At 42.1% G+C, this 18,666-nt stretch overlaps 1 protein-coding gene across 1 annotated transcript in view; it reads right to left on the reverse strand.

Annotated features, from left to right (window-relative positions):
* Positions 1 to 18,666, reverse strand: part of CHN2 (chimerin 2) — a 317,079-nt gene that overhangs the window by 32,008 nt on the left and 266,405 nt on the right. The window contains exon 7 of the mRNA XM_002818096.4: positions 1,086 to 1,163. Coding sequence (XP_002818142.1) covers positions 1,086 to 1,163 — 78 coding nt within the window. The remainder of the gene's footprint in view (positions 1 to 1,085; positions 1,164 to 18,666) is intronic.

An 18,666-nucleotide genomic window follows, 5' to 3' on the forward strand; every position in this document is an offset into this window, starting at 1 on the left:
AACTAACACCAATGTATATTTAATAGATGAATATTTGTCCTTAGAAAGGATCGGAATATTTGTCCTTAGAAAGGATCCCTCGTCACCTCTGACAAAAGGGTTATCTAATTCCAAGAGTCACTTGGGTTACTGACCCTAAAGGAAACAAGAATTTTTTTAAAAGAAGACAATTCACATTTTGCTTCTCCTGCCTATTGTTGTCTTCCTGGATCCTCCATCTCCCCTCTCCCCAACTTTCAAACTGCCAGCTCACTTTTTGGGGTGAAGCCTCTAACTCTGACCTGTCTCTCCTCCCCTCAACTGCCATTCAAGCTAGACAATTTGGCATCAGCATCCCTTTCCAGCCCTTCTTGGAACACTTGGGCAAAGGAAACAGGCCATAATTTTCTGATGGCAGGCCCCTTCTACAAGTACCAGTCTGAAACGAAGATAGCGGTCTTTCCAGTTTATAAATTCACATGGGAAATTCCACTTAACCCCTCACCAGGTTTCCAGATCTTTTTGTTTGTTCTGGTGAGCAGGATAAAGGCTGTGACCAAGGGTGCCCCCCTGCTAGCCGTACCCGGAGCACAAACAAAAGCTTCTGGATGGCATCTCCTGTCATTATTTGATTTCACAGCTGTCTACGCATAAAGGAAAGGAGTTAGCATCACTGAAAACAAAAGACAAAACACAAAACGAGAAACAGGCAACTGTTTTCCCTTGCTCGGAGACAGCAATATTCTTTACTGAGTGGAAAAGTACTGCTCAGCTCTCAGCAGAACATCTCTGACTGAGAGAGATTGGGCATGCTCTGTGTTTATTTCACTGGACATGGGAACGTGAAGTGGCAATGGGCCCAATTCTCCAAAACTAAGTCAACATCCAGATAAGGTGTTTCCACGCATAAGCACTGAGCAGACTGCTTTCTGAGGTCTCCAGTTTGAATTGATAGAAAGCACGGGTGTTAAGCTTATAGCTAAATGTGGAAAGCAAAGGAATTCATTGTCTCTTGACTTTACAGTCAGAAACCAGATGGAAACTATACGCTGTACCTTCCCACCTGCCCTTTTGTAACAGAAGAAGGAATGCAGAGGCTTGCTTACCTTAAAGTTGTGTGTCTTCTCATAGTTGAAGTGGTTGTCGTTGTGTGTGAGGGCTGCCCTTCGAACCAGGGAGGAGATCTGTGAACACGCAAAGAGTTTGAGAGGGGGCCAAAGAAAGCCGCCTTTGACACCCACCTTCACCCCCAAGGCTACAGCCAGCAGTTCTTGGCGTTTCCTGCCCTGCTTAGACTTCCGAACCACAGCACACTTTTTCTCATTTTCCAGCCACAGTTCTTCAGAGAACATAGTGCCTGGATCCCAGATCTTTCTAGTTTGCTCTGCAGAGCCCAGGAAGCCTTGTGCTGTCAGGATTTTCGAATCACAGCTAATGTTAGGCGGCAGATTTGAGGCAGCTGGGTCCTGTCTGCAGCAGCCTCCGGCATGTGACCTGAAAGGCCCAGTTTGAGTAATGGAGGGGGCCCGGCTTCTGAATAAGGATGGGCCTGTTTTGTGCTATTTCTTAAGGCCGACGTGTGCCTGGAACAATAGCAAACATTCATGTGCACGGCAACCCCCAGAAGCGGTATCCAGTCAGCCACTGAGGATTCAGGAAGGCAGGGGCCGGCAGCTTGCTTTCTCCTGCCGCAGCACATTGCAAAGGAGAGGCCTCTCCTACTTATTAGCACATTTCACACTCAAACACACCAGCGCACACACCCCCCAGCCAGCTCTGATGTTCAAAGTCTGAGGCTGCATCCAATTAATCTGGGGCTCTGAACCCCATCCTGGGCTGAACTCCAACAGATTAAACCTTTAAACCCTGATGACTGTTTAATCTTATAGGGGTAAAGCCTATGTCTCTTTATTAAAAATCTGCCTTAGCACTTGAAAGCTTAATTTTTATTCTTATGCATGCATTACATTGGAACAGTCTGAGCACCAAATGGGGTTTCAGAGGAGAGCAAAGCTTTTCCACTCTGAGTTCTGCAAAGTTGCAGAATAAGAGGCAGGATGTCTTGCCTCAGGACACTCCCCCGGCTCTCCTGTCCTTCCTGCATGAACAAACTCTGCTCAAACCCACACAGACAAGACAATATTCCTTACCTAAAATCAAAACATCATAGTTGCTTTTCTTTTAAATAAAACATCTTCAATGTTCATTCTGTTAGTGCCCAAGCCTATAAAAATGGCCTCCTTGCTCTCAAAAGCATCATCTGTTTGATGGTCTCCCATGACCCTAATTCTTTGATCCTAGGTCTCCCCATGAAAAGAAGTAGGGAAATCCTGATGTCTTGGGAGTACTCCTGACTCAGTGGTGAAGATTAATGCAGCTAATGCCAGACAGTAAAATTAATGCTTTAGGAACTAGAAAACAAGATCTAGATAACTGGGCCTTTAGGTAGATGGGCAGTCCTGTCCTCTATTCCAACAAGGGCCCCATGCTGCAGTCCCTCCAAGCAGCCTTGTGAAGAGTAACCAAAGATCACTCCTTCCCATGTGTAATTCTTTATTCCTGGTAAACACCATGATTTTAACTTGGTTCCAAAGTTCATCCTCCCGTTTCATCCTCTCATTACCTTCAATAATAACACCCAATTTTTACGTTAAGCTATTGAGCACAATAATTTACGCTGTGTCAGAGGACATTAGAGTGTGTCAAAGGCACTTAACTCATTTACTCCGCAGCATATGGGTGTGAGGAGCAAGATTTTTATTCCCAATTCTTTTGGATGAAGAGATCAAGGCACTGAGAGGTAAAGCAATTTGCCCAAGGACATGCAGCCTAGTTTAAGTGGCAGAACCAGGGCTAGAACACAAAGCATCTGTGTCCAGCGCCCATGCTCCTCAACACTGTGTCCTGCTGCCTCGGTACACCCGTGTGCTGCCTCATCCTGCCATCAGTCCTGACAAATGCTTTATCTCAGATATTGGTTGAGTCTGGCCTCCCCCTACCTTTCTTTCCCCACATAACTCAGACCCTTGTTATCTCTCCAGTCCACCTTACACATCGCTCTACAACAATCTTCCTAATCCACCCATGCTTCTCCATAGCTTAACTGTGTCCTGGCATTGCTGGTTTTTCATGAGCTGATCCTAATGTACCCAGCTCATCCTATTTCCCTACACTCCCCTCCACAAATCCTACAACATCTCTTCTGTGACATACTTAACTGCTAACCTTGGTAGCTTGCTCTGTTCTTTAGAATATTCTAGCATCCTTTCAACATATCTACATTTTTACCAACATTTACATTCTAATTCTAATGCTACCCTTTCCAAAAGGACTTCCCCAGACTCCCTACTGAAGGCCAACTGTGTCCTCTGAAATCCCATAGTGTTTTATCCACATTTTTCTGATTGCACTTGTCACTTTGTCTTGTATTATAGTGACTATAACAGCTCTTATCCCTGCCACACTGAGAACTCACTGTGACATGCTCTATGCTTAGTTCACTTTTGTCTCCCCTACAAAAGTGTCTAATAAGAGTCCTTGCCACAGTAGACACTGAAGAAATATAAGTTGCTAGAAAGCACGTGTACATATAGGAAGCCAGGGTTGTGGAAGAAGGTGTGCAAAGAGGACTGCATGGTGTGGGGTCTCCAGTCCCTCCTGTGACCACCCACCCACTGCCTCAGCTTCCAAAGACAAGGTTCCCTCCAGGGGTCTACCCTCTTAATGGGCTTCACCAGGCTCCTTGGCCCTTCTTCCCACTGTCCGATTCTGAAGGACAACTGTTATGGCAGGGGTTAAGTGAAGGCTTGGCATACCTTTGCAGGGCTTCCCATCTTAGTCTACAGGTAAAAAGATGGAGAGAAGCAAAAAGGGTCCTTTCCTAACCTTCACTGCTAGCAAAGCGAGAGAGACCTTTTGATGGTGAGCCATTTGTGTAAGGGCAAATTCTATGATATGGACTGGACTAATGACATGAATATGCCATGTTTTAGAATCTGATCAAATAACTATTTACATGGAAAGTGGCCAAAAGAATCTCCTCCTTTTGGTCTATGGATGGTTGAATACAATGAGATTTAACATTTTTTCATGTCTGTGCTTGTATGTATAACAAGTAATTTTTATTTCCATTTGTGACAGTGATTTCTTTTTCAGCTATTGATTCAATAGAATTTACCCAAACACAAGACACATTCAGACAAGTGAAGGAACCACACACTATTCCCTTAGGATGCTTCTTTACAGGGGACTAGAAGTGTTAGCCTTTGAGCGAGCATTACTGTGAGCAGTGTGGGTGACCTCAGATCACCCTCTTATTAAGGGAAAACTGATTACAGTAATCTCTTGGCGAAAACTTCTCTCTGAAATAACCCCATCACACAGAGCTCTTTTTTATCTCAGCTCCTCAAGGACAGCTCCTTGCCTTCTTTTATATGCTCCGTAATGTCTAATATAGTGTTCTCTATACACAGTGGACATTTAATACGTTTGCCGACCGTCTTCTTCTAATGAAAATTTCTACCTGACCTATTTTAATATATACATTCATGAGATGAAGCACATTTCCCTACACGCTCTGTTTGAACCAGGGATTCTCACTGGAACGAATGGTCTTTTGGGCCAGATAATCTTTTGTTGTGGGAGGCTGTCCTGTATGTTGCAGGATGTTCAGTGGCATTCTTCGCCTGTATTCACTAGATGCCAGTAGAGCCCCTCCCTCTAAGTATGTAATAAAAAATGTCTCCAGACATGGCCAAATATTCCCTGGGAAGCAACACTGTCTCCAGTTGAGAATACTGGGCTAAATTAATAACACAAATATTAATATTTATATCATGCTTACTATGTGCCACGTATTATACTCAGTGCTTTGCATATATATATTTTTTTTTTTTTTTAATTTTTATTGGTGTTTTTTTTTTTGAGACAGAGTCTCGCTCTGTCATCCAGGCTGGAGTGCAATGGCATGATCTCGGCTCACTGCAACCTCTGCCTCCCGGGTTCAAATGATTCCCTTGCCTCAGACTCCCAAGTACCCAGGACTATAGGCACGTGCCACTGTGCCTGGCTAATTTTTGTATTTTTAGTAGAGATGGGGTTTCACCATGTTGGCCAGGCTGGTTTCAAACTCCTGACCTCAGGTGATCCACCCACCTTGTTCTCCCAAAGTGCTAGGATTACAAGTGTGAGCCACGGCACCCGGTCCACTTTGCATATTTTGACTCATTTCAGATTTAAAACCCTACGAGGTAGGTACTGCTATAATTACCCTTGTTTTACAGATGAGGAAATGGAAGCTGAGAGTTTAAGTGACTTGCCCATGGCCACATAGCTGGTAAGTGGTAGAATATAGGCACAACTAACTGAGCCTATCTTTCCCCAAAGCCCCGAAGAACAAGTGTCTTTCCTTCTACTACACTTAACATAAAATTTACCATTTTAACCATTTAAAAATGTAAAATCCAATGGCATTTAATGCATTTACAATGTTCTGCAACGATCACCACTACCTAGTTCCAGAACAATTCATCACCCCAAAATGAAACCCTGTACCCATCAGTACCACTCCTCATTCTCTTCTCCTCCCAGCCTCTGGCAAACACCAATCTGCTTTCTGTCTCTATGAATTTGCCTATTCTGGATATTTTGTATAAAGGGAATCATACAATATATGGATTTTGATATCTGGCTGCTTCTTTTTTCTTTAGATATTTCACTTAGCATGTTTCAAGGTGCATTTATGCCGTGGCATGTATCAGTACTTCATTCCTTTTTGTTGCTGAATAACAATCTGTTGTATGGATATACCACACTTCATTTCCATTCATCAGTTGATGGACATTTAGACTGTTTTCACCTTTTGGCTAATTGTGAACCATGCTACTAAGAATATCCTCATACAAGTTTTGTTTGAATGCTTGTTTTCAATTCTTTTGGGTATACACTAAATCAATGCTTTTAAATATTGTTTAAACAGTCTCTCATCCCCATAATACTTACATTAAAAAATATGCAGTGGTTGAATGCTTGAATTACTCTCTTCCCCATTATAGTCTGTCAATGACTAGCAGGTCTGGTGTTCCCTGAACTGGTTTTTAAATAGGAGACTTTAGTTCTCCCTGAGCCCACTGTGAAAGCAGGTACTACTTAAGATACTTCTGGAAGTAGGTGGGGCTATAAATAAATGGTGACATAAGCTCACCACTTCCTTTTTTCTTCTTTTTTTGATGAATAAAGGTTGGGATTCTATTTTCTAAGCCCTCTCACTGTTCTTCTTTCTCTCTACAATTAGGATCCTGGATCCAAGAAGGAATCAAGTAACGAGAAGGCAATGAGAGGTTGTCAGATAAAGGCAAGGAGGAAAGGGTGGGTCAATGGGCAGGAAGACCTGGGAAAATGGAGCCCTTTAGGGTGTCTGTGGACATATCAAGTGCCCAGGAAAGGAATGGTAGGAGAAAGACGAATGCCTCTCTCACTACACTGGCTTTAATAACCTAGCATCATAAGCCCAGAAGGGACCCTAGAGGTTCATCTAAGCAACGGCTCCTCCTCCACCTGGCTTCAGGCAGGACCACTTCTCAGATTCTAGGGACCACAACATTGTGCTTTATCAGTACCAATTTCTAGAAAGGGTGATTTGCCACCAGTCCACAACCTTTCCACAAACTTCAAGTAAATTCCAGTCCTACATTTTAAGGAGGGCTCATTGAAAATGTCATCACTAGTCCCTGGATGTCTTCCTGTATTCCAACCACGGTGTCTGTGTTGCCAAGAGCTCTACAGTTCTGTTTACTGAGTCTGAATCTTCCTTAGGTATTGACCGCCCGAGCTATACTCCTATTCCAAACACTGTCCTGCTGTTGCAGCCTTCTCTGCTTCATGGCAGTGCATGAAATGAAAATCAATATTATGAATGATGATGAGGGTGTGGTGAGGAGAGTTCTTTAATATCCCACTGGTGTTTGTGTGAACTGGCCTGTGTCTGGAAAAAAAAAGGTTGGAGATGGATCAAAAGCCTGGAAAAGTTCATGTGCATTGATCCAATTATTCTATTTCTAGGATTCTCTTGAAAAGGTCTTCAGACTAAGATCTAGATAGATAGATAGATATAGATATACAGATATTCATCAAAACAATATCAAGAAGTGTGAAAAAGCCTAAATAGTCAATATAGGGGAAAAGTTAAATAAATTATGGCATAAAATGTAATAGGGTATTATGTAGACATTAACAAAGACAATTAAAAGAACATTTAATGATGAGAAGACTTGCCTCTGGTATAATGTTAGGTGAGAAGTAGGCTCCTGAGCCATGTATAGTATAATTCCCAGATTTGTAAGTAGGTATACACAGAAAATATCAGAAGAAAACACACCAAAATACATTCAAAATACATTCAATCAAACTGCTGAAGATAAGCAACAGTTACCTTTGGGTGGAAAAATTTTAATTGACATTTATTTTCTTCTACATTCTTTTCTATATTTTTTTTGAGTTTCCTACAATGACTATGTTCTTATTCCATTATATAAAAATGATTTTTAAAGTATATTATAAAACTCTTATTAGATTTAGTGTGCATAGATGATAAATTCTTAACCATTGAGCTTGTCTAATCCCTCCTCCGCTTTTTACGGAGGAAGAGACCAAGGGCCAGAGAGGTTCCACAATTGCCTCTTATCACAGAGCTATTTTACAACTAAATCTAGAAGCAGATTCAGACTCCAGCTTGTCCTACCTCACACCCGCAGGCATCAGAAACCCCAGAGGGCTTGTTAAAACATACTGAGCCCCAGAGTTTCTGGTTCAGTCAGTATGAGATCAGGCCAGAGAATCTGCATTTCTGATCGGTACACAGGTGATGGTGATGTTGTTGGTGTCGGGACCACACTTTGAGGACCCCCATTTTATCTTTCCACTGAAACTGTGGGTCGCAGCCTCGCCTGATAATTAGAACACACACACACACACGCACACACACGCATACACATACAAACACCCCATGCTCAAGCTCTACCTCTACCCAATTAAATCCAAATTTCTGGAGATGGGGGCTGGGCTGTAAAAATCCTCCAGGGGATTGTAATGTGCTCTTAGAATTGAGAGTGACCACACTAATCTCAAGTGTTTCAGTTCAAGGGGATTGCTAGAAAAGATGAAAGTATGAACATAGTCAGTGCTATTGACTAAATCCCCTCCGAAGGAATTAATATTGTTTCAAACACAAAATGTGATCATGTTTCTGCTCATGCTCACCCCACACCCACCTCCAATCATACCACTTAAAACCTCCAAAGACGATTTAAGGCAAAGGCAAAAATCCATACCATGCTCTGCAGGGGCTTGTGGGGTCTGGCCCCTGCCACCTTTCCAGTCTCGCTTGCCACCACTTTCTTCCTGCTATCCTGAGAATGTATACACACACCTATTAGTATGATTTTAAAATTATGACCTAGGGCCCTCACTAGCCTGCTAGCCTTATGAAACAGGCCCAGAATCAGGTCTCCTGAGGTTCTTTCCATGGAAATCCCTGGCACCACATGTGTGGCAGATTGGGGGTGCTGGCCGCCCACAGCCCACTGACACAAAGACTCATTCCTCCTCTCTGTTCCTAGAGGAATTTTACAAACATCTAAAGCGGAAAAATTATTTTTAACCTACCTATAAAAGAAGAGTTCTATTAACTCTTCTCTGGTGACTAGCATGATGCCAACATTGGCTTGACACTCAGGAAAGTTTTGTTGCAGGAAAAATAAACATGCCCATTTTTCAGCAGCTCTCTGTCTTCCTTTCCTTCCATCAGAAATGATTTCGACTTTCATGAAGAGTTAGCATGCTCTTTTTTTTCCCTTGGCCCATTGGCTCATTCCCTGAGCATATGTCTGCGGTACTGGTGTTGGGTGATGACACTGGGTGTCCCGTTATTTCCCCCAAGCCACAAAATGTTAAATCCTGCCCAGATCCAGGAATATGCAGCAAAATGCTGCAGCCATTTGTACAGCCCTGGATGGCGTGGGAAATCTATACTTTCCTTTGTTTTCATGCTCTGTGGGTCACACTAAAATACTTTTAATGTTGGTTGGTGGTATACTAAGGGTATGCCTACTACCTATTTCTGTGTCTAATATGTGTGTGTGTGTGTGTGTGTGTATATATATATTTTTGTTTTGAAAATCTTCTATGAGGATTTTGAGGGGACTGGTGGATAAGGAGGTGCGGTGATGTCCACTCTGGTTTTTTGCTATGGCATTGTGGATCTGGTTCTCTATTCCCTTTGGGAAGAGAAAAAACTAGAAATGCTAAGTGAAATAAGCTCCAATTGCCGAATGATAATCCAAGGGGTGGTTTTCTTTTATCAACTCAGCCTGCTTGGTCCTATGTACTTTGAACCCTCTCGCATACTGCCAAATGAATCATCCTTGCCTTTCCTAAGAATTGCCCGTTTGTTATATTTTTTGTGGTTTTCAGTCCTGAAAGAGGAGGAAGACAACAAAGACATATAACTAAACGCAAACATGTTGCCATGGCGCCAAAGAAATGAGAAAGACCAGGGTGGGACCTGCCGTCTTTCCTGCAATTGGGCTAGTTCAAGCTGTATAGTCCTGGTTTTATTTGAGGCCATTTAAGCATCAGGTGTCAACGATTAACCCGGCTCAGTCCTAAAACTGCTGCTGACCTCCAAACCTGCTGCCTTCTGATCTGAGACAAGGTTCCTTGTCTCTGATGACACACCATGCCCAGCTGCCACGCCGATTATTCTCCAGGGACAGATAGCTACTCTCGATGTGAGAGAAACAAAAATGCCGAACGAACAGTCTTATTGCCCCTCCTAGAATGCAATTTGCTTCATTCAAAACAGTCACCGTTCACCCAACCTGAAAGGCCTGTATGTGTGCTGAAATGGACCAAAGTACCTTGTTTAGCAGCAAATAAATAACCTGATGCTTCTTGGGTTGGTTGATCGTGTAATGCTACAGTTGCTGTCCTTCCCACATGATACCACCAACCAGCTGTTCTGCTGAGACTGATGTCAAAAATTGTGGCTAATTTCTGATGTTTCTCACAGACTTTTTAGATGTAGAAATAAAAGATACTCCACCTCACAGAGGAAGACTTTGTGTTGCATTAAGGATCTTGCACATTTCAACACGTCGTTGTTATTATTTGCTTTTTTGTTTTGTTCTGTATGCAGTTTTTGAGAGAGTCAATATTAACAACAACATATTTTAACATCAGAGTGTAGTAATCCATTTCCTTAAATACGAACTTTAAAAGTCTTAGTCCAATTTCTCAAATGCTAAACTTTAGAAAGTATGGTAGGGTTATTCTTGAGAGAATGGAACATTTGTTAAATCAAACTCCTTAAAACTTTTGTAAAACTAAGATCCAAGTAAATAGTGTAAAACCTAAGGGAGAAGCAGCTATTACGAAGTTCCCAGCTACTATCTTCCTTCTTGCCCTAGATGACTTTCTTCTCATATTCCATATTCATTTGCTTTTCTCTGTATTTTCCTTGCTGATATATGATGCAATTCCCCACTTCTGGCCAAAGAAGTAAGTGCCCCAAATGACTGACATGTGGGTTTTCCTACAAAAGTCAAGACACTCAATTTCTAGCTTATGGCATCAAACTGCAATATGGATGTTGGGTGTCTTTCTCAAACTCCGCTCACTCAGGGGAGCCTGGGAAATCCCTGTGAAAGGCCAGACATTTGCCAAATTGCATTTTCTTGTCCACTACTTTCTTGTCCAAATTATGGCAATTTGCAAAGCAGCACTACAGAATGTACCAAACATAGCCTCCAGCTACTCCTTTACCAGGTTCTGTGGTCAGAAGTTGGAGTAAGGTGCACCTTTATCTACAGAAAAAAAACCCAAATTAACCGGTTGTTTTCTCCATGTGAACTGCCCCATGTTAAAAACAACCAAGATACCTATGAAACAGGTTTTCAAAATTTCACAAATAAAAATATCTCCAATCCCTACTGTGCTTTTTACAGTGAACAATCACCCAAACAAAATAGTCCTTGGCGCCACTCACAGCTGTGCAGCTGATACTGCTCAATATAGTTCTTGGGGATATTTACGAATGCAGTAGTCCTGAAACATGGATGCTGACACATTCCAAAGATAATCTAAGTTTATTTCTGGTCTCCTGTGTGAGTGGTGGCTGGGATTTCCAAAATCTACAATTGGTCCTTGTATCTGTGTTTGGGAAGACTAGCTCTACCAAGCATAGGACCATGTTGCCCCTTCCCAAATGGAATGTCAGAGTGTGTGTGATGATGCAGACACCTCTCAAGCCACTCCCTGCTCTGCAAAAGAGACTGTCATGCTAATGAACAAGTGTAAATATTCCAGGGGAAGACAGTTCAGTCTGAAATGACCACATGCAATTTGGCCTATGCTCTGTTTTAATGCAATACAATTATTCTTGGATATGCTGCAAACATAGCTCCTTCCTTCCCTCCCTCTCACCCTCCCTCCCTTCTTTCCTTGCTTCCTTCCTTTCTCTCTTCCTTCCTTATTTCAGCAAATAATTATTGAGCATCTATTATTTATCAGGCACTGCATTAGGCCAGTGAGATAGAACAGGGAACAATCACTCTTAGAGAGTAGACAACAAACAAAACTAAGAAGTACATTATATATTCTTTTAAAAAGTGTTGGGAACCATGAAGAAAAACAAAGCAAGAACAAGGATAGGAAGTGATAGAGAGGGAGGTTACAATTTAAATCAAGGTGGTCAGAAAAGGTCTCATGAGAAGGTGACATTTGGAAATTTGGGCAAATATGGGCCAGAGGTGATAGGTGAGCCGTGCTGACATCTGGAAGAAGAACATTCCAGGCAGAGGGTACAGCACATGCAAGGCCATGAGATAGGAGCAAGCATGGTAGGCTCAAGAAATAGCAAAGATCAGGAACAGCTAGAGTGGTAGGTGCTAGAAGGTGAGGTAAGGGACCTAGGGCCTTCTGGGAAGGAATGGGACTCCCGCTTTCACTCTGAGTGACGTGAGCAGCCACTGCAGAGTATTGAACAGAGCTGTGGTATCATCTGAATGACTTTACAGAAGCATTGCTCTGCCTGCTGTGTTGATGACTGTAGAGGGGCTAAAGTACATGCAGGAACATCAGCTAAAGGCTATGGCAGAAATTCAGCTAAAGGATAGACAGTGGCTTGGATGAGGGTGGGAGCAGTGGAGGTGATAAGGAATGGCCAGAATCTGGATATTGTTTCAAGGTAAAGTCTACAGGATTAGCTGACAGGTTGCACGTGAAGTGCACACGAAAGGAAGAATTCCAGGTAATGATGCAGTTTTGGGCATGAGCAACTAGACAGATGAAGTTTCCATTAAATGAGATGAAGAAGACTCCAGGAGGAGCAAGAGTGAAAGAGAAGGCCAGCTGCTCCATTTGGGGTATAGGAACATTGAGACAGTTGGACTTACAAGCCTGAGGTTCCTGGAGAGACAGATGCCAGAAATCTACTTATGGGTGGGTGGATTTTAGAGGAAGAGAGTTACTGCAGATAGAGAAGAGCAGAGACCTCAGGGCTAGGTTCTGGGACACTCCAACCATTAAGGGGTCAGAAAATTGAAAAAGAACTAGTCACAAAGAAAGACAAGGAAAGCTAACGCTCATAGGACAGATATGATGGGGAGTGAGAAAGGACCACAGGGGTTAGCAATATGAAGGTGAGTGATCACCTTGACAGGAGCAGTTTCCAGAAGCAGTCGGGGGAATCTGACTGCATGTGTTTTAAGAATGGGAGAAGAGCACTTGGATCAGAGACTACTGGACAGCCAGTGCTGGGAGTACCGGGGAGCCAAGTACTGCAGTAAAAAGAGTAGGAACAGGTGGGATCCGGAGAGCTGGCTTGTTTCTCCTTTTAAGAAAGAAAAAAAGCTACTGAGCTTTCCCTTGTCCATCATAAAACCACACCCCACATAATAAAGAGTCTGACTCCATTTTTATTGTTTGACTGCTTACTGATTGCAAGTCAAGAACAAGGCCAGTGCACTCCCTCCCTTGGTGTTGGTGGAAGTTCAAACCATGCAACCCCGGCTGGCATGAGAACGCTTACGCAGCTCCGCCTCCTAACCACCACAGAACGCGGAGCCACTCCCAGCTCTCTCAAGCCATTTTATGGACCTGCCTGCGGGTCAGTCCTGCTTCCCCCAGAAAGTCGCATCATGTGAACAATAAAACTTTGTACATCCTTTTGGTGGGAGTATGGCATCATCAATCTCAACACCAAACAAAATTTTGGGTAGTCGGGGGGGTCCGTTTGGTTTCTGTGAAGATGTCATGGCGGCCCATTGGAGCTGAAAATCCCCTGAGATATGACCTATAATGACCTATACCTCCTCCTACTCCCTGACATGTTATCAATTCTCAGAACTCAGGACCCATGCTGCAAAGACATGATATTCTTTTGTGAAGAAGAAGCACACATGCTCCCTACCACTTAAAACATAGTGGTAGTTTCTAAATCTTACTAGAATCGTATCAGCAACAAAATAGAAAAAAAGAAAAAACCTAACAATTATTGAGCTCACGTTGTGCCAGGCAGGTTAACCATTTTCTCATTTATCTGCACAACAGTCCTATGCCACCAGTATTATTACCCTCATTTCAGATATGAGGAAGCTAAGCTTAAGAGACTTCTCACTATGCAAGCTTGCACAGCTAATAACTAGGAATTGAACCCAGAGCAAGCTACTTCCAGAGTTCATTCTCTTAAACTTCATGTGATTCTGCCTCCACTTATCTGTCCCCCACTAGGGTATAATATCCTAAGAACCCTGGACTTCATTTTCTAATCTCTTTGGTACCAAGAAACATAAAAAGCACTTAGCAAAGGTTTATAGATAAATGTGTGTGTCTGCAAACCTCCTGCTGATTTGCCCAGGTTCTCACAGCCAGTTAGTTGTAGAGTCAGGACAAAAAGTCAGGTCCTTGAACTAAAGGACCAAGCTCTTTCCCCTATGCAACAACAGATCTGATCCATATCCATGCTCTCCCACACTGCACAAGTTAAACAACATGCCCTACCCCACCCACTACACACAAACACGCATATCGAACACAGGCAGGAAATTGCCAGACAGTGTATTTTGTTAAAATCATCTTAGGAAGTAATTTGGCCATGTGTATAAAGAGTTTCAAAATATTAATATCCTTTAAGATTCAGTAACTCAATTTCTAAGAATCTATCCTAAGGACATGGTTTATAGCAACGTGATTTCTAATGTGAAAAATGGAATATATTGTGCATGCTCTAACATTAGGAAATAGCTACATACATATGACACTCATGCAACAATAAAAATGATGCTTGTGAAGAGTACAATAACATGGCTGTAATATGCTTCATAAAAAAATGTAGAATACAAAATGATAACTATACTATGCTTACAGGCATATTTAAAAAATCCCCATGCATAGAAAATCACTGTAAGGAAACAGACCAATGTCTACCTTTTTTTGTCTTTTAAAACTTCTTTAATTATATTACGTTTATAATTGGTATGAGAAAAAAAGAAAAACTTTGCCACAGCAAAACCAAATATTTTTTCCCAGTTTTGTTTTGTATTTGATCTAGAAGAAAATGTTTCCCTTAGGGAAAAAATTAGGCACGTTTCAAACAAAACTAGAAACTGAATAGATCTAAAGTATCAGAGTCTTTTGTGATCTAGATCTCACAGCTGGGATACATTTGCAGAAACACTCAGATGTGCAAAACAAGTGGTTAAGTAACTTTATTGGAAATGAAAATTCTTAATCTAGCAGGTATTAAGGAAGGATTCACTTTCTGTGGGACTTAAACTATGCCATTTTAGGGCCTCTATTGATAGAAATGAAAATAATTCCAAAATGTAAGAGAGATCACTATGACATGTAAAAACATGATTTAGATTAAATCTCTGAAGAAATTTTCATCTTTAGCCAAGAGAACTAAAAGTTTTTAAATAAAAATACTGTATCATGCTGCTCTAATCATATATATTATTGTTTGAAAGGCCAGGGGATAAAAGAATAATGAATATTATCATGTTCATTATAACATAGATTTTTCTCCAAATAAATTTATCTAGACCCAGAAAATTACATCTCAATATGTAGAGTATAGCTATGATAATTTTAGCTTTGGTAATCCATCCTTCCTTTCTTCCTTCCTTCCTTCCTCCCTTCCTTCCCTCCTTCCTTCCTTCCTCTCTTCCTTCCTTCCTCTCTTCCTCTCTCTCTTTCTCTCTTTGTTTTGACAATTTCACTCTGTCTCCCAGGCTGGAGTGCAGTGGCACGAACTTGGCTCACTGCAACCTCTGCCTCCCAGGTTCAAGCAATTCTTGTGCCTCAGCCTCCTGAGTGGCTGGGATTACAGGTGCACCCCCAACACCTGGCTAATTTTCGTATTTTTAATAAAGACAGGGTTTCACCATGTTGGCCAGGCTGGTCTCCAACTCTTGACCTCAAGTGATCTGCCCACCTTAGCCTCCCAAAGTGCTGAGATCACAGGCGTGAGCCACTGCACTTGGCCTGTAATATTTCAGTAATGATTTGGGATGGAGGAGCTTCCATTTTACATAACCCAAAAGTTTTCTAGTTTAATTTTTGTTTACTTCAGTCTTATAATAACATGGCTCCATTTAAAATTTTTTTATCAATAATGGAAGGTTTCCAGCCATCTCCTGAAGAGTTGTGTAAGAAGTCAGCACTGTAATTGGCCATGTGCAATTTGAGTTGGAAATGCAGTGTGCTTATCAAACCTGTGGTCATAGAAATGGCAATTAACTCTAAAAATGGTGACAAGTTTTTGTTTGCTAAGAATTTCTTGTTAGGAAGACTCTGGAGCTAAGTTGTCCAGGTTAATATTCCTGCTTCCACCCTTCCCAACTGGGTGACCTTGTGCCAAGTTATTTAACCTCTTTGTGCCTCATTTCCTCAATGTGAGATGTGTATTGTAATAGCAGGTTCCTCAGAGGATGAAAAGTGCAACTTAAATTATAAGTTGGATATTGCTCAGATCTACAGCTGGCACCATTTTATATAGGTGTGTGCATGTGTAATTTAATGAATAAAACTTTCATGATTATGCAGATGATGTTTTCAAAGTAAAGCATAATCTTAAGGTGTTGACATCTGAGTTTAGCTAAGACTACATTTCCTTCATTTAATACAGTAAGAAATCCCTTTCTGATCTGCCACAATTCCTAAGCATAAAATCATTTTAATTTGATCAGAATCACCAGAAAGCTAAGAAGAAGCTGGAAGGATTTTAATCACAAATGGCAGTTCTTCAGAGGCACTTGGCAGAATAAACATGAAGTTGCATGAAAGATGTGTAAATGCAGGCTGTGTCCTGAAATATTCTGACGATATCAGAAGGAAAAAAGGCAAGAAGGGGATGTGTTTTAGGATGTGAATTTATAAAAACAAACAGAATGAAGGATTAGGTTGCAGCTTAGATTGGTCCTGGGGATGAAAACACGGCTGGCAGCTTTGGTCCTGGGCTCCATCCGGCATCGCACTCAGGGAAGAGCCTCCCATACTGCTGGAGAATGTGGGAAACAACAGCAGGGCAGCCTGTGAACATCTCCATGGGCTCAAAACCTTCACATTCAGCTTCCTCACCTTGAACATGTAACTGGGTGCTGGAAGCAGATGGAGCTCCCTGTTCCTGTGATGCAGCAGGCTTCTTTGAGAGTTATGAAGCAGAGGACACATTTCTCAGCACAAACCATCAGCTACATTCAGGAGTCACCTGGCCAGCCTGGGTGTATCATGAGTAGCCATTTTCAAAGGCAGTCACACCAAATCTAACCTTGATGCTTTAGACTACACCTAGTTCCAATGGTTCTTAGACTACTCATAGGACACTAAGCATATTTTATGCAGATCCACTTTTTTTTAATAAGCTCCAGGATACATGTGCAGAATGTGCAGGTTTGTGACGTAGGTAAACGTGTGCCATGGTGGTTCGCTGCACCTATCAACCTGTATGCAGACCCACTTCTATATCATCCAGTCAGGTTTCAAATTCATGTTCCTTAAAATATTAGTTGCTCTGTGATTAAATACAATTCAAAAAGTCAACGTATATCACTTTCTTGGAGGATTACAGGCATATCACTGTTTTAGAACAACCAGCATTTTCCAAACTATTTGCAAGGCCAATGAATACCTATCAGTACTAATGTCCGGGAAACTAATACTTGATACCTCAGGATTGTTGTGTTGATTGAAACAGGCAATACACATAGTTTCTAGTGCCCAAAACAAAATAAGGGCTTAATAAAGGTTAGCTATGATTATGATTAATCATAACTATGCTTTAAATAAGCTTAGCTAGCCATCCTGCTGTACCCTGAACAATGCACACATAAGAAGACCGGTGTTGGTCCTGTCAACAAGTCCTGGGTGACAGTGTGGGGAGTGGAAAAGGTTGTTATGTATCCTTTTTCTTCTATGAGGTGAGTCATTCAGGGCCAGTGGAGGGGGCAATGCTAGTCAAAGTCAGCACAGGATTACTGGCCACACCCGATGGCATAAGTTACAATTCAGCCATGTCGGTTCCAGGCAGGCAGGCAGGCAGGGCAGGAGGCACCACTGCTGGGCACTCAGTTTCACATCTATACACCAGCAGAGCTTGGACACATCTCTGGTTCTCGTGGGCCCCTCCGAGCTGCTATGATGTCTTGCTAGTCAGAGCCCAGGGTGTCATCTGAATCCCAGCATTCCACATTGTGACCTGTTTAACTCCCTGTTGCCAGCGAGTCTAAAGTCCCAAGATTTCCAGGCCCTCACCCAAAGTCTTAATATCCACCCACCTTATTTTCTAAAGCCATCTGATGGATAAGAAACCATCTCTTTAAACAGTCCTTTACCCCCAAATGACATCTTAAACAATCTGAGTCCACAGGAAACTGCCCTTTTACCCATTGCCCTGAGCACTTCCAGAAAACTGTTGCGCTCTGGTAAAAGCACAAAAGCCAAGACCCTAAGGAGAAAGAGTGTCTGTGGGGTGGGTGGAAGCATGAGGGTTATCACTGCTTTGGGCATACTTGTGTGGTTGTAGGTGGTTACTCTGTGGTCAACTGCTTTGCCCTGGTTTACTTACATGGGCTCTGTTGCTCCATTAGGAAAATTCACTGCCACTGGTCTAGCTGGTAGCCAAGGGTTCCTCTCAAAATTGGCATAATCCAAGAGAAGCACTAAGTTCAGAAAAAGAAGGGAGCATTTTCTTGCCACAATGTTGCCAGCACATTCTAGGTGTATTGGGAGGCTGAGGACCTGGTTCTTCCCTCACAAAAAGAAATGATAGATATTAATGAAAATGATGCTCAAAGGGCAATGAAATAAGGTGAGATTTCCTTGTGTTGGAATTCTAGGGTTCATTTTCTAAAAAACTGGGGAAGTGGGGTTTTCTAAACAGCTGTAAAGCTCTTTTACATTCCTCTGTTCAAAGTGGAGTGGGGAGGTAGGTCTCTTCCTTGGGAACCTGGATAAACTTGTAACTTACTTCAACTAATAGAATATGATGGAGGAAATGCTATGTGATTCCTGAGGCTGGGTCATAAAAGGCAATGAAGCTTCTTCCTTGTCCACTGGCATCTTTGCATTGGAGCCATGAGCTGTTATGCAAAAAGTTCAACTATCCCAAGGCTGCCATGTTTGGGGGAAGCA

Source organism: Pongo abelii, chromosome 6 (genome assembly GCF_028885655.2).
Source record: "Pongo abelii isolate AG06213 chromosome 6, NHGRI_mPonAbe1-v2.0_pri, whole genome shotgun sequence".
In the NCBI taxonomy this organism is placed as follows: domain Eukaryota; kingdom Metazoa; phylum Chordata; class Mammalia; order Primates; family Hominidae; genus Pongo; species Pongo abelii.